The sequence below is a fragment of the Heloderma suspectum genome, chromosome 3 (assembly GCF_057233095.1).
Source record: "Heloderma suspectum isolate Gila_16-S chromosome 3, 16-S_ref, whole genome shotgun sequence".
NCBI lineage: Eukaryota > Metazoa > Chordata > Lepidosauria > Squamata > Helodermatidae > Heloderma > Heloderma suspectum.
This window is the reverse complement of record NC_139460.1, coordinates 180,157,959-180,178,134: the sequence shown is the minus strand read 5'-3', so window position 1 is coordinate 180,178,134 and position 20,176 is coordinate 180,157,959. Positions and strand designations below refer to the sequence as shown.

Sequence of the window (20,176 nt, the reverse complement as noted above, 5' to 3'; positions counted from 1 at the left end):
ACAACAACATGCCTATTAAACCAGTTGCTGGAGGGTCCTGTTGCATTGATGTCCTGCTTGTGGGTTTCCCATTGACAGCTGGTTGGCCACTGTGTGAAGAGAATCTTGGACTAGATAGACCCTTGGTCTGATCCAGCATGGCTCTTCTTATGTTCTTATAGTTTGAACTGGGGAAACAACATGGAGGGAAGGGGTTAATCTGCCCTCCCCTGGTGCCAGGGGCCTGGTCAAATGTGCCTCACACACCTCCTTGCAGCTGCTTAAAAAAAAAAAGATCAGTGGGAGATTCCAGTCACGGATATCCTACCTGCATCATATCTTGTTGTGCCCTCAGTAACTATGCCATTGCTGGTCCTCAGTTACTATTCCCATTTCCAAAGTGTAGAAATAGCTGACTTTGTATACTTTTAAGTAAACTTTATTTCAATATCATAGCACTGAAGGCTCCTTGACTAAATAAGCCTGGAGGAGAAGGGGGTAGGATGACAGTCGCCAACTCTTCACCCCTCACCCATGCACTGTGGCCTGAAGTCCCCAGTGGGAGGAAGCCAAGGAGAGCCCACAACGGCAGTGAGAGGAGAGCCACCCGCTGGAGCCACCCCCACCCCATTCCCCAAACAGGCAATCGGGGAAGGCCCTCCTTGTGCTGCCTCTCCCAGGTGAGCCTTGTTTGCAGCAGTGGGGTTGTGTGAGGCACAGCAACCATCATACCAGCTTATTCCCCCACCACCTATTTTCTCCTCATGGCTGAAGGAGTGAAACAGAGTGAAGGGGAGAAACTGGAACCAACCCACAAAGTTCAGTAAGTGAGCATGGCTACTCCTGCTGGACCCCCCCCCCCCCGGTTATGCCTCCCCCTTTCACATCAAGTTTACAACTGGCACCACCCCATGGACACCCACGGTGCAGTTCTCAGGCAATGGAAGAGCCCATTGGAGCTGGGCCTAGGAGAGCCCTGATCCAGAGCTCTAGCCAGGCCCAATCTAGCCAGGGTTTATTCACGTCAGAGCCATACACTGCCAATGCGAAAAGAGGCACCAGCAGCCTCCAGAACCAAAATCCTAGGAAGAGTAGGAAGAGTAGGCAGGGTCTTGACAGCCCATTTGAGGGCTCCCAACTTGCACACCCCTCAGTGCCCCTCCAGCATCCCTGTGAAGGAAGCTGATCTGCTGCTGTTGCGGCAGTGGCAGCAGCTGTTGCTGTGCCCTGCGTCTGCTGTGCTTCCTTGCTCACCCTACTGCACAAAGTAAGAATTTTAACACTGCAACGTTACCAGAGGCCAGCCATTGGTTGGCCCCAGGGCAGCCAACCTGAGAGCAGGAAATGCAGTTGCTAAGGAGCAGACAGATTTATTTTTAAAATCAGCTCTTACAGTCAATGGAGAACGCACATCTGCTGAGAGGAGGTAATTGCTGGCTCCTCCTCCTGTCTGGGGCCATGTGCTCCACTCCACTCTGGTTCCAGGAGGAAGAAAGCAGCAAAACTCACAGCCGTTTTGTAAGTCATTCAGTGTAAAGTTCTGGCACATAGTCCAGCCTTGGAAATTTGAGGCACTAGGGAAAAGATCTGGGGGACATGCCCTGGTCTACCCATAATACCTTTGGTCCTACCCGGTACTGGATTGATTAATTTCAAAGGAATAAAGCCAAAAAGGGATTTTTATCTCTTTACCTGCCACTTCAGGAGCATGGTCTTTTCTTTTCTTGTACTTTTCCTGTAAAAAACAAAGATTGTGTTTGTTGGAATTCCCTCCTCCTGATAAAGCAGTGGCAAAGGCAGCAGATGATGCCAATATGAGCTAGGTGTGCTTATTAATGCTAAAATTAACCCCCACTTTCCATCATCAAGTCCCTGGAGTACTACAGAGCGGCAGTACTTTCCACATTGGGTGGACATACTTTTGAATACAAAGATCAAGAATATTTGTAAGTCTCATTAAAGTTTGTTGCCCAATTTGAGCCTATTTTCTGTTTTTACTTTTCTCTCTAATGTTAATTTCCCCCAAACTTGAGAAATCTTTTATCTCCAAATTCATAACTCCCTGACCAGCCATCAATTTCCAAGCCAGCTCTTGTTTTTTTCTTCATCACCTTTCCCAATTATGAATCTTACTGAATGTTGAGGTTTGAGGAATAAAAGTACTGAACCTGGCAGGTGGATTATATATATTCTCTTAAATGTATCAGCATGTCTTAGGATGCACTTTTAATTTCCTCAGACTAGAATTGCAATATGCAACACAAATCCAATACGGATTCCAAAACAGAAGGGTACCTTATAAGGACCTTTGCATGCTAAGTCACTCTACACACACTTAATAGCTAGCACCCCCCTGGCAAAGGCGAAAGACAGGCTGAAGAGGCAGGATTGCAGCTTGAGATCAATATGCATATGGTCAAGGAACACCTAATTACTTTGAATGAGTTCAAATCTCCAGGGCCAGATGAACTGCACCCTAGAGTAATAAAGGAACTGGCAGAAGAACTCTTGGAACTGCTGTCTATTCTCTTTGAGACATCATGGAGGACGGGGGAAGTGCCAGTTGATTGGGGGAGAGCTAATGTTGTCCCTATCTTCAAAAAAGGTAAAAAGGAGGAACTTGGGAACTACAGACCAGTCAGTCTGACATCAATCCTGGGGAAAATTCTGGAGCAGATTCTAAAGCAATCAATCAGTAAAGCACCTTGAAAACAATGCAGTGATTACTCCAAGACAACATGGATTTGCCACGAACAACTTCTGCCAGACTAATCTGATCTCATTTTTTGATCAGGTCACCTCCCTTGTGGACTGTGGGAATGCTGTGGACATAATATACCTCAACTTCAGCAAAGCTTTCAACGAAGTGCCCCATGATATCCTGATGAGCAAACTAGCTCAAAGTGGGCTAGATGAAACAACAATCCGGTGGATCCACAGCTGGCTACAGAATCAGATTCAAAGACTGCTTATCAATGGGATCTTCTCAAACTGGGGAGAGGTAATGAGTGGGATACCACAGGGCTCAGTCCTGGGCCCAGTGCTCTTCAACATTTGTATTAAAGACTTGGAGAAGGAGGTGCAGGGAATCAGGGGCATCGTTAGAGAGGCCACCTGGGCATAGGCCCTGGATCTTTTTTGAACTATGCCCTGGATCTTTTGTGCTGTCCTAGTTGCCATTTCTTTTACATTTTCCCATTGACTTGCATTGGAAAACAAAAACGCCCATAACTTTTTTAGTTTGTATGACAAATACATGCAATTTGGAGGCTTGAATCTGCCCCATGGAACTGATTGAATCTGCCAAATTTCAGGCAGTTAGGTCTAGTGGCGTTTGTGCTAGTCACAGATAGAATTTGCTATTTTCATGAAAATCTGTCAGAGCAAAGAGCTATATTTTTTTTGTGCTTCCACATACATGCATGGAATTTGGGGACCTGCCAGCCCCCATAGAAATGACTAAGCCTGCCAAATTTCAGACAGTTAGACCTAGTGGCTTTTGTACTAGCCACAGATAAAATTTGCTTTCCCAAGAAAATGTGTCAAAGCAAAGAGCTATAATTTCTTTGTTCTTCCACATAAGTGTATGGAATTTGGAAACCTGGCAGTCCCCATTGAGCTGATGGAACCTGCCCAATTTCAGGCAGTTAGGTCCAGTGACCTTTGTGCTAGTCACAGGTAAAGTTTGCTATTTTCAAGAAAATGCGTCAAAGAGCTATTTTTTGTGTGTGCTTCCACATATGTGCATGGGACTTGGGGACCTGGAAGCCCCTGTAGAGATGCCTGAGCCTACCAAAGTTCAGACAATTAGGTCCAGTGGCTTTTGTGCTAGCCACAGGTAGAATTTGCTTTTTCCAAGAAAATCTGTCAAACTAAAGAGCTATAATTTTTTTGTGCTTCCACACAAATTCATGGAATTTGGGGACCTAGCAGGCCCTATGGAGCTGACTGAACCTACCAAATTTCAGACAGTTAGGTCCAGTGGCTTTTGCGCTAGCCATGCATGAATTTTCCTTTTCTCAAAGACTAAAACAAAAAGTAAAATCTGTCAAGTCACCCAGGGAATTAGAGATTCTAATCAGAAGGTGTTTAAGGTGACCATTAGGAGGTCACTGTCCCTAATCTCTGGTGTAGGGTTTTTTTGAGGTGCAAAAAACCCTATCTCCCCCTACTTTTCTTTTCTGCTCTTACATGCCCACTGCTGGGAGCTTGCCTGCAATGAAATTTTGAAGAGGGAGAAGGAAAGGAAGAAAGAGCTCCATGTGAAATACTGGTATTTCGCACAGCATCTGATTTTACTGCCCCAAACTGGAACCTTTGGATTCTGCAGAACTTTAGTAGCTTTGGTACAGCAAAGGATCCAATCAGCCTCCATAAACTTATTTCTCCACCTCCACTTTAATTTCTCCTACATAGCTGTAGGACTCAAATTATTCCAAAAGGAAGGTTAGGACTATGTGGCGTCATGAGCAAAGAACTGCTGAGGCTTTTAAATAGGTTCTACAGTTTTTAAAAAGCTAGAAAAAGCCCTCAGCCACCTCACCTCATAAAGTTCATTTAAGTACATGCAATCCTTACAAACCCTCCACAGCCTCCCAAATTCCTCTGAAGTACTACCATTCTGAAAGGAGCCAATTGGCTTAGGGAATTCTCTCTGCCCCCCACCCCCACACACATTTCCAATCACCATTCTTCTTGATGCACCATTCTGCATCAAATGTGCAGATGACACAAAATTGGGCAGGGTAGCTAATACCCTGGAAGACAGAAACAAAATTCAAAGTGATCTCTATAGGCTGGAGCTCTGGGCAGAAAACAACAAAATGAAATTTAATAGGGATAAATGCCACGTTCTGCACCTAGGAAAAAGAAACCAAATGCACAGTTACAAGATGGGGGATACTTGGCTTAACAATACTACAAGCGAGAAGGATCTTGGCAGTAGATCACAAGCTGAATAGGAGCCAACAATGTGATGTGGCTGCAAAAAAGGCAAAGCTATTTGGGGCTGCATTAATAGAAGTCTAGCTTCCAAATCCCGGGAAGTACTAGTTCCCCTCTGCTCAGCACTGGTTAGGTCTCATCTGGAGTACTGTGTCCAGTTCTGGGCACCACACTTTAAGAAGGATACAGACAAACTGGAGGGGGTTCAGAGGAGGGCAACGAAGATGATCAGGGGACTGGAAACAAAGCCCTATGAGGAGAGACTGAAAGAACTGGGCATGTTTAGCTTGAGAAGAGAAGAATGAGGGGAAATATGATAGCGGTCTTCAAGTATTTGAAAGGTTGTCACAGAGAGGAAGGCCAGGATCTCTTCTCCATCATCCCAGAGTGCAGGACATGGAAAAATGGGCTCAAGTGACAGGAAGCCAGATTCCAGCTGACCATCAGGAAAAACCTCCTGACTGTTAGAGCAATACGACAATGGAACCAATTCCGTAGGGAGGTAGTGGGCTCTCCCACACTGGAGGCATTCAAGACGAAGCTGGACAGCCACTTGTCAGGGATGCTTTGACTTGGATTCCTGCATTGAGCAGGGGGTTGGACTCGATGGCCTTGTAGGCCCCATCCAACCCTAGTATGCTATGATTCTATGATTTATAAAGTGATTTCAGATGTTCAAAATGCTTTGCATGCATCATCTTGTAATCCTTACAATAGCCTTGCAAGGTAGGTTCATATTATTATCCCCATTTTGCTGGTGAGGGTTGAGGATGACAGAGGCATCCTAAGTGATTTAGTAGCAGAGGCAACATTTGAACTGGAGACTAAAGAGCAACCTTATGCACTTTACTTGGAAGTAAAATCCCACTGTGATCAGTAATCTGTAGTAAGTGTGTTTAGGATTGCAGTCAGACTGAGCAAACCTATACATGAGCCATGCTGGGGAGGGAGATATGCTGCTGCTATGTCAGTGCAATGGCTGACACATCCTATACTCACTGAGTGCAGGACAGGCGGGGGAAACATACTGTTCAGAAAAACACACGATGAAGCAACAATAATGGCCATACCCCCAGCATCCATGGCAACACCGCCATCACCCAATCATGGGTTGTTGCAACAATGTCCCCATGCCACCCACATACAGATAGAGCCAATACACTGATATTGACAGCTGTCTGCCCCACTCCACAGAAAACTCAGTGATGTCATGGTGCCACCCATTCCATGTATCCTGTGGCACAAGCAGCAATGGCCGCACTGCTGCAAGTCCCAAGGCATCTCTGCAGGTAGGGTTTCAAGTCCCCTTGAGTTACACATTGTTCAAGTTACTCATTGCTCACAAGCACTGCTTTTGAGAACAACACAAAGGGAAGGAAGAAGAGGCCACACAACACACTTTGAGGAGGCCCGCAGAGAGGACACTCGATTCAAGATCCAGTGAGGGGAGAAAATAATCTTTTGCCAAGCAGGGAAAGGGAGGGACCAGAGCAGGCAAAAAGGGAAGCCGCTTCCTGTAGCGTACTGCATAGGGCATGGGGCTGAGAAGCAACAGATGTGAGTTCAAGACCCAGCATGGGGAAGGGCCCAAACACTTTCTAGATGCCTAGCCAAAAAGTCACAACAGGGACAAATGAGAGGGAGCTCCCAGGACAATGACTCCACTATGGTTCTACAAGGCAACAGTGGCTATAATGATCTTTCACATGACAGCTACAGCATGGGTGCTGTCATCATTGTTGGAGAGTGAAAATTTCCCCCTGCCACCTAGGCTCCATCTACATGGAAACAGAATGAGAAGTGCTTTCTGGTTATCTCTGAATTTTCATGAAATTGTTTTGGTCTGTCAGGGCCCAAGAAAAGTGGAGTATACGCTACCTAAAAACCGCTTTCATGGGTCACACTGCACTTGAAACCCCCATACTTTGGGGTTGGATGGGCAGAGTGGAACTGAACGTCATCAACCCCATAGGTGCTGCTCAGCGAATGACAGAGGCTTGTTCCCCGCCCCTGTCCATGCTCCCCTGCTCAGGGAATTTTATTGGAAGAGCTGAATTAAGCCTCTGTAGTTCCCCACACCTCTCCCCTCTCATCCACCATTGGGATACTGTGAAATATTAAAAGATATTGCACTATTGTGAATGGGAAAAACAGGTTACATAATCTGAATGGGTGAAGCAGCTACTGCGCTATCGTGAAACAGAACTACTTCGCTATTCTGAATGGCAACTATAGGCTACGTACTGTGCAAGGGAGAAGCAGCTACTCTGCTATTGTGAATGAATTAAACATTGCAAAGGCACTATTTAGAATGGGAAATACAAGCTACATACTGGGAATGGGGAAAGCAGCAGCTAATTCGCTATTTTGAATGAATGAAACATAGCAACTACGCTATACTGAATAGGAAATATAGGCTACATACTGTGAATAGGAAAGCCACCCTACTGTGAATAGGGAAAAAGACGGAATAGGGGTAGAAGGGGGGGGGGGGTGGCCTCATCCTTTGATCAGGTCACTGCCAGGTCACAGAAATAGGCACATCCAGGATTTAATGGTGGGGACAGGGCACACTGCAGCGGAACTGCATAGCAGCCACATTTAAGGAAAAAAGATGGACTAAAAGGCCTTTCTAAAAATGCACCTTTTCCAGAGGGAGCATCATCTTTCATGAATGAGCCTGATGTGCTGTTACTCCACAATAAATCAGCCATGTAGATTGGGCCCTGGACATCTTCTTCAGGATGGATAAGAAACAAAAGTGGCTAGAGAAGAGAGACCACAGATAACCTCCTTGCATCTGATTCAAATGAACCTTGCATTTTCTTTATATGAATGAATACATGTTTATTCTGCTCTTTCTCCAAGGAGCTCAGGGTTTAAGGATGGTCTCCCAACCCATATTTTATCCTCACAAACAACTGTGCTGCAGATCAAGGTGCTGTAAAGGTGTAACCGGGTTTTCCCTGGCCAGTTGACAAATTTAAATGGGGTGCCTGGAGCAGAAGCATTTTGAGAATGAGGCTATTTGATGATGGAGTTCCGGTGTAGCCAAATAAAGACTGAAGCTTTAGTCCCCTCCCCCCACCCCCCCACACAAGCCAGTGCTGGCCTAAGACATTTTGCTGCCTGAAGCGGAACTCAAAAGCCCACCCACCCTCGAAGACGTGCATCTGGCGTCTACATCACATTCTTTTAAGTGCGACGAGGTTAAGACATTTCTTTTTCCCAGGCATTTTAATTTGAAAAATGCCTTAGCCCACTGTATGTTTTTAGTTGCTGCACCATTTTATCATTGATGTTATGGTTTTATTGAAAGTTTTAGTGTGTTATGAATTATTTGCTGCTCTGGAATCTATTGGACGAAGGGCAACAGTATACAAATATTTTGAATAAATAAAAATAATAGCCATAAATAAATAAACAAACAAATAACACCTTAAACATTTGTGCTGCATTATTCAGGGATGATTTCCTGCCTTCACCCCCCACCCACCCCCGTGCTGTCTGAAGCAGGTCCTGCTGCATGGCAGGATAGGCCGTGTCCCCAGCTTTGTGTTGCCTGTGCTATTTGGTGGCAGCTCTCCTGCCTGGCCTCCTGTTGTGTTGTCAGGGTTAGATACAGGGTGATGATCTCACAGATGTTGTGGGGCCTCCTGCAGAGCAGTCTGATCTGCCCTCCCTCTGGAATGGTCACACAGCAAAACTCTGCCAGATAAGGGGATCAGCCAGAGAACCTCACAAACCTATTCTGTTCCTAGCTGAGACCTGTTTCTATTAACAGGAACTGCCAGTTTCCCAGGCCAAGGAGGTGCAGCTGGGGCTTTCTCTGCTGTCTTTGAACTTGCATGCTGTAAATCAGACATATGCTAATGATCACCAAGGGCTTGGAATTTCCTGTTGCTTAGGAACAAAAGTTTCACAGGCGGCATCACAAGAGCTGACTAGAATATCACACGAGCAGGCTAAGTCTGCCTCTTCCAAAGCAGGTAACCATTATTTTAAATTCCAACTGGGATTTCAGAATCTGTGAGCCTGGGAAAAGCAGAGGGAAGAAACGCTTCCCTTGCAGTCTGGGATTTTGCCTCCAAACACTGGCAAATATGATCTATTGTTTGGAGATTAGTGGAAGAAGAAGCTTGCTAACAGACAAAGCATGGGTGCCAGGTCCATTCCAGTGATGAAGTAGGTGGTCTCTCCAGGTGCCAGCTGGTAAGGCAGTCTCCTGTTGATATATAGCCACTTAGCAACATCACAGAATTGTTCAGAAGCCTTTTTGCTGATTCTCTTTTTAAAGGGTGGAGTACCTTGTGTGGGTTGTTACCAGGAGCTTTGTTTTAAAAACAAAAAGTGATTGCACCAGAGAGGCGGTAGAAAACTGTTTGTGATCTGCAGGCTCCATTTAATTTAAAGCAGCTTGTTATCAGAAAGCAAAGCTACTGAAATAATACCTTTAGTTTTATCCAATGGACAAATAACCATCAAGTGTGCTAGAAAGCATTGATGGAGTACTTCCTAATTACAGGGAAAGAGTCATGACTCCCTCAAGCTAAGACCAAACTAGGTGTGATTCTAAATGTGTCACTTGAAGTGCTGCTGTGGTTGTTTTGTATTAATAGCTGCCATGGTGTGTTTCATTGGAACTGTGGTGTGCGGGCAGCAGGTGGTTAACCTTTTTCTCCCCCACCATGGGCCTGATCATATTCCCTCCCCATAACAGAATGGGAAATTAGGCTACCTCTAAAACCATGGGAGGAACTGGGAGCTAAGCATCCTAGCATCTTCTCCAAATTTTGCAATGGAGTTCTCTAATACAAAATGCATAGAAAAAACTGTGTATTAGGGAAAAATGCATACAATAATGGATATATGTGAAAATAGCATTAAAAATACATTGCATTAGGAAAAATGCTTGCACAAAATATATGTATTAGGCAAAATTGTGTACAAAAATGCATGTATTAGGAGAAATGGCCACAAAAATGCGTATGAATTTGCATGCAAACTTTTACCTCAAAGTTTGGAATGAACTGAACTTAAAGCTGACAAAAGAGAAATGGAGAGAAATCAACATTGACAGATTCACCCATCCTATTTGGGCTCAAAGAATTCGGAGGGGAAAGTGAGTGGATGAAGTCAAAATGAATATGCATTGGGGTAGGAAAATGGCTAGCATGTGAGTGAAGCCCTTTACTGGTGAATAGATGTGAAACTCACTATCTGGCATTTGCACTGCTGTGGAGTTTCAACACATAACCTCCTAATAATGTTATAAGCAGGCACATTACCTGGAAGTCCCCATTCAAATCTCAGCTGTCATGAACTTGCTGAGTGGCTTTCAGCAAACCCTCAGCCTCAACCCCTCCTCTCCAATATATATATATTTATGAATAAACACTTCCCAAACTTCTGTTACGCTATAGTGTGACCAAGCCACAGAATCTAGAATGAATTAATGGCTGTGGTGGAAGTATTAATAATACTTGCTCAGAGATAAGTTGGTGAAGCTCAGAGTTAAGGGATCCTTTGGCCAGAAATTCTGAAGGAAAAAAGAGTTCAAGAGGGATGGGAGGGCCTGAAATAGAGAAGGCACAATTGCAAACTATTCCCATGAGAAGGAAAAACGGGAAACATCTAAGAAGCCAGTGTGGCAGCACAGGGAGGTCTCTGATGAGCTGACACTCAAAGGGGTCGTGTATAGGAGATGGGACATATAACCAATGAGGAGTACAATAGAGTAACCGGAACATGCAAGGATGGTGTCAGGTAGGCTAAAGGGATTGTGAGGGATGCTAAAAATAACAATGAAAAGGGCTTCTTTGGCAATGTTAGGAACAAGAAAAAGACCACAGAAAGAGTAGGTCCACTGCTGAGAGAAGACGGTGAATGGTTTACAGGCAACAAAGAGGCAGCAGAACTACTGAACTTCTATTTGGCCTCAGTCTTCTCCCATAAGGGGAGTTGTGTTCAGCCTAGAACAAGTAAAACAAATTATGTAAGGAGTAACTGGCAGCCCAGGGCAGGTAAGGAGATGGTTAGAGAACACCTAGCTACCTTAAATGAGTTCAAGTCTCTAGGACAAAGTGAACTATCTCCCAGGGTGCTGAAAGAGCTTACGGATTTTATTTCAGAGCCACTGTCTGTAATCTCTGACAATTCCTGGAGAACAGGTGAAATGCTGGAAGACTGGAGACAGGCAAATGTTGTCCCTATCTCCAAAAAAGGGATCCTGGAAACTACAGACCATCCTGACATCAATACTGAACAAAATTCTAGAACAGATTATTAAGAGTTACTCTGTGAGCATCTAGAAAATAATGCATTGTTAGGTAGGAGCTGACCTGGCTTTTTCAGGAATAAGTCACGCCCGAGGCCAACTTTATCTCCTTTTTTTATAGAGTTACTAATTTAGCAAATTATGGGAATGGCATCGTCAGTATATCTTGATTTCAGCAAAACATTTGGCAAGTCTTCCCATGATATCCTTGTTGAAAAGATGGTAAAATGTAGGTTTGATGCTACTCCTGTTAGGTAGTGTCAGGTGATAGATCAACCATACTCATTAATGACTGGCTGTATGTCCTCTTGGAGGGAATTCTCCAGCAAATTCTCCTGGCAGTCCAGGAGACTGCCAGGAGAAAACCTTCACTGGAGGTTTTTAAGCAGAGGATGGATGGCCATCTGTCAGGGATGCTGTAGCTGCATCCTGCACTGCAGATCCTGCATGGAGCAGGGGGGCTGGACTAGATGATCTGCAAGATCCCTTCCAACTCTATGATTATTATTAATAGCATCAGCAGCAGTATTTATAAATCACTGTTCCACTCACCAGGCCCCTCAAACTGAATTTAAAACAGTACAATAAAATCACAACAGAATAAAAGCAGAAAACATTATTTAAAAAAAGCCAAAACTATATTAAAATCCATAAAGGCAAGGCAAGGCAAAACATTACAGTTTTTACTGCCTGTCTAAAACTCTGTGGGAATGAGGCTACCATAGTCAGAGTGAAGCTACCAGAAAGGGTTTGTCTTGTGTACCCACCAACCTTGACTCTCTTGGTGATGGGACATACAATTTGGCTTCTGATGAAGATAGGAGATCACAGGCAGACCCATACAGGAGGAGGTGGTCTTTCAGATATCCTGACCCCAAGTACTATCAGTCAAGAGCACAGGTGAGCTGGGCAAGGTGGTTTAATCTGTTCTGGCCAGGGCTGTACTCCCTTTGAAGTAGCAGGTACATCACCTGGAGATACTCCTTGACCTGGATGCTCAGTTGGCAGCATTTGCCAGGAGTGCCTTCAGCTTCAGGTGATATGCCAGCTACGGCCTTACCTGGAGTGTGCAGATCTGGTTTCAGTTACTTCCAGACTGGATTATTTTAGTGCCTGGGGGCTGAAGACAGTCTGGAAGCATCCATCCAAAATGCAATGGCCAGACTTTGCCTGACACTTGCAGGTAAGATCATATAACTCCAGTCTGATGTCAGCTTCACTGTTCGCTTCTTGGCTTAATTCAGATGCCTGGTTCTAGCCTTTAATGCCCTAAACTACTTAGGGCTAGATTACGATATGCACTGTTTGCTTCATATAGGTCTGTTGGGAAATAAGATCAATGTCAGAGGCATTGCTTGCTGTGACATCTCAGAAAATTCAGTGAGAGAGCATGAGAGATGGGGCCTTTTCTCTGGCAGTGCCATGACTCTTGAACTCTCTCCCAGCTGAAATCTGTCAGGCTCCCTCATTTGATACTTGTATTTCAACAGTCTTTTAATGAGTCACATCTAGTTTTAATGTGTAACATCTCTTACTTTTGTTGGTCTTGTTTTTTTGTTTTGTTTAAGTGTTGGTTGTATATAAGTTATTTGCTGTTGCTTTTAGAAATTGTTGTATTTTCATTTTTATCCATTTTATTGTATGATTTTATGATTAGTGTGTATCTTGCTCTGGATACTTTTGGAAGAACGGGATATAGTAATTACTATTATTACTACCATCATCATTGTCAACTATTAACATTTTCCCCATTTCTTCAGTTTTTCTTATATGATGCTCCCTAGATCTGTTACCATTTTTATAGTTTTCATCTCACATTAGGTGAAGCACGATCCCCTGTTGGGGGGAAATAAGATGTATCAGCTCCTGGAGAGGGAATTCTCCAAGTTTTATCCTGTTCATGGTTTGCTTGAGACACATGTGGGAAAACTTGCCTTTCTCATTTTGGTAAGAATGATGAGAAAATAGAAGAGAATCCTTTAAGGATTGATTTTGCCAAGTTTACTGTTTCCTGACATGATGGAAATAGGAATTTTGGCAGCTTGCTTCGAACATAAGGTGAGCAATATGACTCCAAAAGTTCTCCTCTGGCTCAGACCTTGATTTGAGCCAGAGAACAAGTTAAGTTCTCCCTGCCTCTCTTCTTCCCACCTGCTTCCTGGGGCTTGCTGCTGTAGTAGTGGTGGTGGTGGTGGAATGGAAGAAGGTGGGGAGATTTCCATGCTAGGGAGGCAAACCAAGCACACTACATGAGGAGCAATAACACATTTCCCAGTGTCCCTTGCATGGCAACTAGCTTGCCACTGTAGCAGCATGGCAGACATCGGGGGGGGGGGCGGGGGAAGCGCCACCACAGCAAGCCAGGTAAGCATGTGAGAATAGGAGAGAGGGGGGCATTCTGGGTAATGAGAGGGCAGGCAGGTGGGCTCATGGGCTTGCTCAGGGTGCAGGACTGGCCATACCATTAGGCAGAGTGAGGCAGCCACGTCTGGCAGTGGATGATCGGAACAGTGGTGATATTTTGAACGGTGTGTTGCACAGCCTGCCTTGAACCCCCTGAACTGCCTGCTGACCTCAGGTCTGGCGAATGATCCTGTCCCATCGTCAGGGTTGAAGTAAGATTCAGCTGCAAGTCCAGTCAGCTTCTGTAACTAGGAATGGGGGGCAGGCACCATATTCTTTGCCTGGGCCAGAAAAATGTGTTAGGTCAGCCCTGCTTGGTGGTGGTGGGGGACTCCAATCCTGTTGCAGTGCCATAAACTGGGATGTCATGGGGGCTCAGGATATACTAAACTATTTCACAAGTTAGTGGGGAGATAGCTCAGTTTCTGAGCCTACCCCAGGTTCACCTATCACTACCCTCCAAGCACATAGTCATCCTGCATTCACAACAAGAAATGGGTCCTTCCTATGATCTCAGATTAAACAAAAACATGTGGAGCTGGTGGACTCCACCCTTTCCCTTCTAGTCCACCCCCTTGAGGCTCTGCGTTAGTATCAAAGTCTTGGATTGTAACACACTCCAACAGGGAGCTTGATTGAAGGGGGCTTATTGGCAAAATGCTGTAATAAATATTTATCTCAAAGAGGGACACAATCTATTACAGAGGGAACCACCAGATGGCATTGTTGTGCACAATATGGCATAATTTCCTAGTCTGAAGTATAGTGTAAAAATAATGGCAATTTAGCACTTAAATGCCACTTTTCTGCATTCAAAGCGCTTCATAAATATTATTTCAATAATCTTTATAACCCTTTAAGGCGGGCCACTAACCCTGTAAAGCAGCAGAGAGATAATGCCTTGCCTATAGTCATCTAGAGTGCTGGTCTTGAACCTTGTTACACCCAGGATCCACCTTTAACCTCAACCTGCAACACTTAATTTTTTGATCCTGTATATCCATGTTTCTCTTTGTTGAGTAAATAGATGCAAAGTAGGACAGGAGGACTTCTATATCTGTAACAGCATTGAAGAAGATGTGTTTTTTTGGCAGATGCAGCATTTCTCAGCCCTGTGTAACAAGCTGCAGCCATCATAATGTTCTATTTTCCGAAAGAATTAAAGACACAGAACTCTGTCTTCCTTTGCACATGGTCCCTCCCTTGCCTTTCATTTCTCTTTTAAAAAGAGAAAAAGGGAATCCTAAATAAAAGTGGCCATAATGCTCCTATTGTGATCCAGCTGTGTGTCCTGACTGACCCACCATTTGAAGACTAATGATCTAGTCAGCTCACAGTTGAGACAAGATCTGAAAAGGAAACTTCTTGGCTCACAGAGCTCATATGTGGATTATTGATATTAATTACATTTATACCCTGCATTGTATTCTTAATATTCTTTCTTGTCACCACCTCTCTAACTATAGCTGGCTCAGAAACAACTGATTTCTTGACGATGGGATTTCAGCTAATAATTCTAAAAGACAGCTTTACCTGTATATCATTTGTGATACCCGTGCACTAGGAAGAGCACAGGCAGGGTAAGCAAAGCCAAGCCCTCAGTCAGCTGTATCCTAGCTGCCTTTGCAATAGGAAACTGACTTGCATGGAAACAAGTTTTGTTGACAACGAAAATGTGAACTATCTGGCTAGTTTTGGATTGCCTGCTGGGATGAACCTCTGCAGGGGCGGAGTGGAGGTTAGAATGGTCTGCCACAGGCACCTGATGGATCCAGATGATTTCCTGAATGCATTTGGGGATTTTCCTGCCTTGTGTGTCAGTGCTACTGTTGAAGCCCTGGCTGATCTGTGGAATACAGAAATGGCCTGGGAAATTGACACTATTGCTCCTAAGCACCCTCTTCTTCCTGGTAGAGCCAAGTCAGTTCCCTGGTTTAACAGGCAGTTGAGGGCAATGAAACAGGAGGGACATCAGCTAGAGCACAGTTGGAGAAGAACTCGGGACAAATCCGCCCAAACACAGGTAAAAGACCATTCAAAGATCTGGCGATGGGAGCAGCAAAGAAAGCTCACATTTCTGCCCCCATCAGGTCCGCACAGAGTAGACCAGCCATGCTTTTCCATACTACGCGAGGCTTCCTTTGCCAGGATGCTGGAGAGGGCGAGTCTGAGCAGTCAGCGGCTCACTGTGAACAAGTTGCTTGATTCTTTGCGGATAAAGTTGCTTGGATTCACCTTGACTTGGACTCCAATGCTGGGGCAGGTCAGAGTGATGTAATCTCAGCAACTGCTTGTCCAGTGGATTTGGATTCTTTTTAGCTTGTGGATCTCGAGGACAGGTTATCTGGGGCAGTGAGGGCCACCACCTGTATACCCAACTGTTGTCCTTTTTGGCTAATGAAATTGGCCAATACGAGACTGATGCCGTGGCTAAGGGAAATGATTAATGCATCTTTGTTGTTCCCTTTTGCTTACAAGAGGCAGTAATAAGACATTTTTTAAAGAAACCTTCCCTTGACCCAGGATATCTGTCTTAACTTTAGGCCAGTAGGGATGTTGTGGGAGTCCAAGAGGGGGGTGGAGTTCGGTAGAGTCCCCTGCCTGCTCAGCCCCCTGGACCCCGCTTGCTAAGCTGCCTCCACTTACCTGACCGCGAGCACCCAGCAGCTGCCTGTCCCCTTAGTGAGCTGCCATTTTGTGGAAAATGGCAGTTTGGATTTTTACTGAAAAGTATTGTTGCATAAATGGTGCTTTTACAGCCACCATTTACGTAACATTACTTTCCCATAAAACCCTGAGCTGTCATTTTCTGCAAATTGGCGGCTGCCAGAGTCCCCGCCATTCCACACCAACCCCGCATTCTCTCCTCAAAAGGAGAGCACAAGCAGTTGGCTGGGGGCAATGGGACTCTTGCCCCTGGCACCTGTCAACCCCTTGCAGTCTCCTTCCTTGCAAGGAGACTGTGAGGGGTTGACATGCGTCAAGGGCAGGAGTCCTGTGCCACCTGCCACCCGCTTGTTCTCTCCTCCTTGGAAAACCTGGCGAAACCAGATGCGGGTGAGTCCATCCATCCCTGTTGGCCAGTCTCAAATGTTCATTCTTGGCTAAGGTGATCAAGAATATGGTGGTCTTACAACTCCAGATGGACCTGAATGAAACCGATTATCTGGACCCATTTCAATCAGGCTTTCAGCTGGGATTAGGGATGTATGTGAATTTCATTTTGCTCGCAAAACATGCAGGCATGCCCCGATCAAAGCTTTGAACGTGAGCACAAGCATATCTCTGCTGAAAATATTTGTAAATTGTTGAACACATGCTTGCATTCATCTTGTTCCCAATTCCCAGTCTGATTTGTACAAATTTCCTAATTTGTGCCGCTTTCCTCCATAGACTGAATCAGCCCTGCTTTAGTCTATGATGGAAAGTTCCGCAAATCTGGGGGAACTTGCACAAATCTCCCATTCAATCGCTGCTCCATTTGTGCTAGTTTCACACAGAGCAAGCAGTGATAGCAAACGCAAATGGGAATCAGCCACAAATGGTGAGTGAGACGATGTTTGGAGAATCCTGGTGATCTTGAACATTGTCATTCACCCGTTCCTAGCTGGGATATGGGACTGAGACTGCTTTGCTCACCTTGGTTGATAAGCTACTCCAGGAATTGGATTGGAGGAGTGCAACCCTATTAGTACTCTTCAACCTCTCAGCAGCTTTCACTACCATTGACCATGGTGTCCTTCTGGACAGCCTGGCAGGGCTGGGCCTTGGGGGCACTGTTTTGAAGTGATTCTGGTACTTTCTATTGGGCTGTGTGTGTCCCAACAGTGGTGGTGGTGAATTACTGTTTGACTCCACAGTCATTGGCCTATCCCACGGAGTTCTATTTTCTCTCTCATGTTGTTTAATATCTACATGAAACCACTGGGAGAGGTCATTCAGAGATTTGGAGTAAGGTTCCACCAATATGCTCCATTGCTCTTTGTCATCTATCACCAAGGAAGCAGTTGGAACCCTTGAATGTTGTCTGGGTTTGACAATGGGTTGGATGAGGATGAACAAGCTGAAGTTAAACCCAGACAAGATGTAGGTGTTGTTGGTCAGTAGAAAGCCTGACTCAAATACTGCAGTTCAACCTGTTCTGGAAGGGACTGTGGTCTCCCTAAAGGATCAGCTTGGGAGTGCTCCTTGATCCTGCACAGTCTCTGGATCTTCAGGTGGTAGTGGCGATGAGGAGTGTGTTTGCACAATTACACTTGGTGTGCCAGCTGCAACCCTTCCTGCATTGGTCTGACTTGGCAACACTTGTTGTTGTTGTTGTTCAGTCGTTAACTCGTGTCCGACTCTTCGTGACCCCATGGACCATAGCATGCCAGGCCTTCCTGTCCTGCGCTCTCTCCTGGAGCATCCTCAAGTCCATATTCATTGCATCAGTGATGCTATCTAGCCATCTCATCCTCTGCCATCCCCTTCTCCTTTTGCCTTTAGTCTTTCCCAGCATCAGGGTCTTTTCCACAGAGTTTTCTCTTCGCATTAGGTGGCCAAAATATTTGAACTTCAGCTTCAGTATCTCTCCTTCCAATGAGCACTCAGGGTTGATTTCCTTTAGGATGGACTGATTAGACCTCCTTGCAGTCCAGGGGACTCATAAGAGTCTTCTCCAGCACCACAGTTCGAAACCATCAATTCTTCGGCACTCAGCCTTCCTTATAATCCAGCTCTCACAGCCATATGTTACTACTGGGAAAACCATAGCTTTGATTAGATGGACCTTTGTTGGCAAGGTGATGTCTCTGCTTCTTACTATGCTGTCTAGGTTTGCCATAGCTTTCCTCCCAAGGAATAAGCGTCTTTTAATTTCATGGCTGCAGCCACCACCTGCGGTGATCTTGGAGCCCCCAAAAATAAAATCTGTCACTGCTTCCATTTCTTCCCCTTCCATATACTAGGAAGTGATGGGGACAGATGCCATGATCTTCGTTTTTGTAATGTTGAGTTTCAAACCAGCTTTTGCACTCTCCACTTTCACCCTCAACAAGAGGCTCGTGAGATCCTCTTCGCTTTCTCCCATTAGGGTGGTATCTTCTGTGTATCTGAGGTTGTTGATAATTCTCCCGGCAATCTTAATACCGACCTGTGATTCATCCAACCCAGTGTTTCTCATGATATACTCTGCATATAAGTTAAATAGGCAAGGCGACAATATGCAGCCTTGTCGTACTCCTTTCCCAATTTGGAACCAATCGGTTGTTCCATGTCTGGTTCTTACTGTTACTTCTTGACCCTCGTACAGGTTTCTCAGGAGACAGGTAAGGTAGTCTGATACCCCCATCTCTTTATGAATTTGCCATAGTTTGTTGTGATCCACACAATCAAAGGCTTTAGCGTAGTCAACGAAGCAGAAATAGATGTTTTTCTGGAATTCTCTTGCTTTCTCCATGATGCAGCGAATGTTGGTGATTTGATCTCTAGTTCCTCTGCCTCTTCGAAACCCAGCTTGTACTTCCGGTAGTTCTCGGTTCGCATACTGCTGAAGCCTAGCTTGTAGGATTTTGAGGATAACCTTGCTGGCATATGAAATGAGCGCAATTGTACAGTACTTTGAACACTCTTTGGCGTTGCCCTTCTTTGGAATTGGAATGTAAACTGACCTTTTCCAGTCTTGTGGCCACTGTTGAGTGTTCCAAATTGGTTGGCATATTGACTGCAGCACTTTAACAGCATCATCTTTTAGGATTTTAAATAGCTCATCAGATTTTAAATACTGTCACCTCCGCTAGCTTTGTTGTTAGTAATGCTTCCTAAGGCCCACTTGACTTCACTCTCGAGGATGTCCGGCTCAAGTTCAGTGACCGCACTATCATGGCTATCAGGGACATTCAGATCTTTCCTGTGTAGTTCTTCTGTGTATTCTTTCTACCTCTTCTTAATCTCATCTGCTTCTGTTAGGTCCCTGCCTTCTTTGTCCTTTATCATGCCCGTCTTTGCACAAAACGTTCCCTTGAGATCTCTGATTTTCTTGAAGAGATCTCTAGTCTTTCCCATTCTATTGTTTTCCTCAATTTCTTTGCATTGGTCATTTAAGAAGGCCTTCTTGTCTCTCCTTGCTATTCTCTGGAACTCTGCATTCAGTTGGATATATCTTCCCCTTTCTCCCTTGCTTTTCACTTCCCTTCTTTCCTCAGCTACTTGTAAAGCCTCATCAGACAGCCACTTGGCTTTCTTGCGTTTCTTTTTCTTTGGGATGGATTGAATTGCTGCCTCCTCAACAATGTTACGGACCTCCATCCATAGTTCCTCAGGCACTCTGTCTATCAGGTCTAATCCCTGAAATCTATTCCTCACCTCCACTGTATATTCATAAGGGATATGATTTAGGTCATACCTTAATGGTTTAGTGGTTTTCCCTACGTTCTTCAATTTAAGCTGAAATTTTGCAGCAAGAAGCTCACGATCTGAGCCACAGTCAGCTCCAGGTCTTGTTTTTACTGACTGTATAGAGCTTCTCCATCTTTGGCTGCAAAGGACATAATCAATCTGATTTCGATATTGACCATCTGGTGATGTCCACAT

At 44.9% G+C, this 20,176-nt stretch overlaps 1 protein-coding gene across 4 annotated transcripts in view; it reads right to left on the bottom strand.

Annotated features, from left to right (window-relative positions):
- Nucleotides 1–20,176, bottom strand: part of WDFY4 (WDFY family member 4) — a 415,677-nt gene that overhangs the window by 88,253 nt on the left and 307,248 nt on the right. For all 4 annotated transcript variants that reach the window (XM_084845114.1, XM_084845112.1, XM_084845113.1 and 1 more), the window contains one exon: nucleotides 1,672–1,714. In XM_084845114.1, the coding sequence (XP_084701240.1) occupies nucleotides 1,672–1,714 (43 nt within the window). The remainder of the gene's footprint in view (nucleotides 1–1,671; nucleotides 1,715–20,176) is intronic.